At 37.5% G+C, this 4374-nt stretch overlaps 1 protein-coding gene across 1 annotated transcript; it reads right to left on the reverse strand.

The window, feature by feature from the left end:
- Positions 1-245: 245 nt before the first annotated feature.
- On the reverse strand, positions 246-1143 carry LOC142605823 (uncharacterized). The gene is made up of 2 exons (XM_075777257.1): positions 670-1143; positions 246-596 (listed from the first exon to the last, which is right to left on the reverse strand). The coding sequence occupies exons 1-2, from the start codon at positions 1141-1143 to the stop codon at positions 246-248; spliced, it is 825 nt and encodes a 274-aa protein (XP_075633372.1).
- Positions 1144-4374: the final 3231 nt, after the last annotated feature.

The raw sequence follows: 4374 nt of genomic DNA on the forward strand, positions 1-4374 counted from the left end.
TTGCAATGGATTCCTGTGAAGTCCCATGCTCTACAACTACATATCCTCTGTACCAAGTCCACCATATGTCTTTCACTCCCATTGTCAACCTCATACACAAACCTCCCAGATAGCATCGCACAAAAGTTCTTAGACTCTAATTTTAACTTCTCCAACTTGTCCTGTATGCTTGGACACAACTTGCCACCATACTTTTCTATGCCAATCTTCTTTATATACAGCCTGGTCATAAGCCTAACTCTGATTCACTCCAGCATTGATAAGATGGGCTTGTCTCTAGCCTTCACAATCATAGAGTTAAAACTCTCACTCAGATTGTTTACCAGACAATCTGTCAAAGCTCTTGAAGAAAAGTGGGATCTGGTCCACTGTGCAGGCTCTATATCAGCCAGGTACTTCCAAGCTTCTTCATCCAAACTCTTAAGATGCTCCATCTCCCTCTCAAATTCCCTGGCTGATGTTGTACCAGCACACCTCCATAGTACACTCTTCAACTCCATGCCATTGTGGTTAACCTTAAAGTTGTTGTATATGTGCTTCACACAATACCTATGCTCCACAGTTGGGAATAGAGTCTGCATTGCAGGTAGAAGGCCCTGCAATCAAGTAAGCATTCAATGTTAAAAAGTAAGCATTCAATGTCAGCAAGTAAGCATGTAATGATAATACCTTCTGCCTGTCACTAATGAATACCAGATTGAGCTCCTCTAGCTTGCCAATGTCATCTGCAAACTGCTCTAAGAACCAGATCCAGCTGTCCTTGGTTTCTTGCTCAACCACAGCCATTGTCACTGGGAATATATTGTCATTTTTATCCTTGGCAGTGGCAGACAATAATTGTCCACCAAACCCCCCCTTTAAGTGGCATCCATCCAGCCCAACAAAGGGTCGACAACCACCTAGAAAGCCAACCTTCTGAGCATTGTACCTAATGTACATCCTTTTAAACTTGGGTTCTGCATTCTCATTTTCCATCACTGTTTCCAAAATCACTTTGCTTCCTACATCTATCCTTCTTATCATTTCTGCATAATTTCTAAGTAGGCCATACTGAGCCTCTTCATTCCCAATAATCAGTCCCCTAACTGCATTCCTTGATCTATACACCTGACTAATACTCAAATCAACAGAATTCTGCTGCATCACATGGTGCTTAACACCTGAGACCTCCTAATTAGGATTCTTACCAAAATCCTCCAAATACTTGTTTGCCACATAGGCTAATGTAACTTGCCCATTTTGAAATGTAAGGGAGCAAGTACACTTAAGATAAAGTGTCTTGATCTCAAATGTGCACTCTCTAGTCACCATTGAGGCATAACATCTCCATCCACAATTGTTCTTACAATGTACATAAATCTTCTTCTTCTCATTCAACTTCCACTTGACATCAATGTGATTTTGAATTACATACTCCCTCAAAGCCTTCCTAAACACCTTGGAGTTTGGGAACTTCATCCGTTTTACCAACCTAACATTTTCCATATCAATCCTCTCATTGAACTCCAAATTGCCAGGCCTCTGCTCATCATCAGACCCATCCAAACTTGCAATATCATCCTCTAAAGCTAGTTCAGCCCACTCTTCATCTAAATCTATATTTGGGGGAGGAACATTGCTTGGGCCAGGTGCATCTATGTTTGGCTGAGGTGTATTAGTGTTTGGATGAGGTGTATCAGTGGTTGGTTGTGGTGTATCAATAGTTGGACCAGTGTTAGTCTCAAATGGCACTGTGTGAGGTGGAGAAGACTCACCAAAAATGTCATTAGCAAAATCTTCTCCTTCCAGACCTTCATTCAACCAATCAAACTCCTCCTCTACCCCCACACTACCATCACCATGTCCTGTAGCAGCTCTTACACCACCCCCTGTAGCAGCCCTGCAGCAGCTCCTGCACCAACCCCAGTAACATCAAGAACTTCAACTGCAAGTGGAGCATGACCACTCTCCACATACAGTATGATGGTGTCTCTAAGCTTGCACATGGGCACCACATCTTGATCATCTTGTATGAGCCTCAAGTCTTGCTTCAAGTTGCCCTAGGACCTAAATAATGAACCCTACACGGTTCATCAATCCCCAAGTCCTCACATATACCTTGTATTTCAAAATAACTAAGCCTATCAGGATCCCTATGCACTATTTCAACTTTTCCTCCAAAGTATTCTAAACTAGGGTTCCACACAAAAGTACCCCTATAATTTACCTTAAATTTCACTATTTCATCATCCATCTGCAATAACAAATTACCATTTAACACGTACACAATTAACAATTAAAGAATAGTAAACAATAGACACAAAAGAGTAAACACTTGCATGTTTCTGTTTGGCTTTTGGGATGCAACACACACATCCGATGGACCACATTTCTGCTTTGCTTTTGTTTCTATTTTACTAAATAGAAAATACTAAAATTTAAACCAACAGAAACACTAAAATTTCTCATTCGGTCCACTGTGAGACACAATGAACATAACAAACAAAATACCCATAAATAAACACAACACCAATCCAAACAACAGGTAGCATTACATCAACAAACACAACCAATAATCTCATTACATTACATGTAACATTGACCAGTGATTGATTATTTAAAAAACTATAAAATAACCACAAACCCAAATTAAAAACCCAAATAGTGACTAATTTCTTACCAGCATTTTAGTCCCTCAAACAACCTGTTGCTCATCTAGGTTTATACTTGCAGTGCAAACTCAATATCAGACACAGAATGGGGTTTTACAAGGGATTTTCGTGTTTCTGGGGCTCGTGAGGAAAAGAACTGTTGGTTCAGGTTTTTGATCTGTGTTATGTTCTAAATTGGAATAAAAATGTGTTTTTCTAACGTCTGAGAGTGAGGTAGCTAACGGATGGGTAACAGATTGAAGCTCAGGTGGGCAAAGTGTAAATGATTAAACCACAGGTAGGCAAAGTGAAAACGGGCCTTACCACAGGTGGGTTTACTGTAGTTTCCCTTATTCTAAAATAACTCCTAATTAATACCTAACCATATTAGGAATCAAATTTGACCTAAAAAGCATTAAATGCACCTAAAAACAAGGAAATAAATCACCTAAACCTAAAATAATGTTTTTATATAAAAATACCAAAAATAATAAATTACAATAATTAAACTGTAAATTGTGTCCTACATCAGACCCCTCCACTTGAAACAAACTCGTCCTCGAGTTCATCTTTGAAATCTGAAATCTTCCGCTCCAAATAAACAAATACTTTGAATTGTTTAATGACTTGATCCGGTTGTGAAACTTGAATCCTTCATAAAGTATAGCAGAAAATTTCTTCTCATCTACTTTCAATTTATTTGCAACATCAACCAACAAAGGGTTGATAATAAAATTAAAATTTTCTACTCCAAGAAAATCAACATATTGTATAGTCATCTTTAACAAATCAACTGAGACTTGAGGATTGTGAGTTGTGGACTCATCCTCATATTTGACCTCAATTGAATCTTCCACAATGTTCTCAATAATTACCATCTCTTTTTTTTTCACGTTTTTTTTTTTTTTGGTGTTGGGTGCACGATTTTAACCTAGTGCACGTTAAAAAATAAGAATGAAGAAGATAAGATGATAACAGGAAACAAAAGATAAAGGGATAGAAAACTGATTTTAGAACCTGTGCTCTGATACCAAATGATGCAAAAACCTCAATTGACACGCTTTGAGCCCCAACAAAAATATTGAAATATTTGCCCAAGAAAGCTAAAATTCAGATTTTTGATAGAAATCCTGACCCAACGTTTATAATCGAAATGCGAACCAAAGGTATGACACCTTGACCCAATGATTATAATGAATCACGAACCAAAAGTATAAAGTTTGAACGTCACAAGGAAGAATCCCTGATAAGTTCACAGTTCTTGAAGAACCAAAAGAAGAGCAAAGCCTCACCTTTTCTGATTTTTATTCAATAATTTTCTATTACAATGAGTGCATGCTATTTATAAGACATGACTGAAAAATAGAAAATATAAAAAATGTACTAAATATTAAAACCCTAAATAAAAGTTGATTTGGTCTGAAATTAGCAGATCCAAAATAGGAAAATAGCTATAAAAAAAACATTCTAAATAATAAAAGCCCTAAATTCAGGTAAATTTGGTCTGAAATAGCAGCTCCAGAATAGGAAAAAATCTCCATTAACTGATATAGAGCTGAAAAGTCAATCAGCCATTAATCCACACCATAAATCACCCCTAATTAAGCCAGATCAGGCCTTAATAGCTTGAATTAAATTTATTGCGCCTTCATCTTCCTTTGGGCCAAGTTTGGAATGTCCTGCGCTAGAATTAGCCTAAATCTCTTGAATCAGCCCATTAAGTGCTTCTTTGATCTTCTTGGAT

The sequence above is a fragment of the Castanea sativa genome, chromosome 8 (genome assembly GCF_040712315.1).
Source record: "Castanea sativa cultivar Marrone di Chiusa Pesio chromosome 8, ASM4071231v1".
In the NCBI taxonomy this organism is placed as follows: Eukaryota; Viridiplantae; Streptophyta; class Magnoliopsida; order Fagales; family Fagaceae; genus Castanea; species Castanea sativa.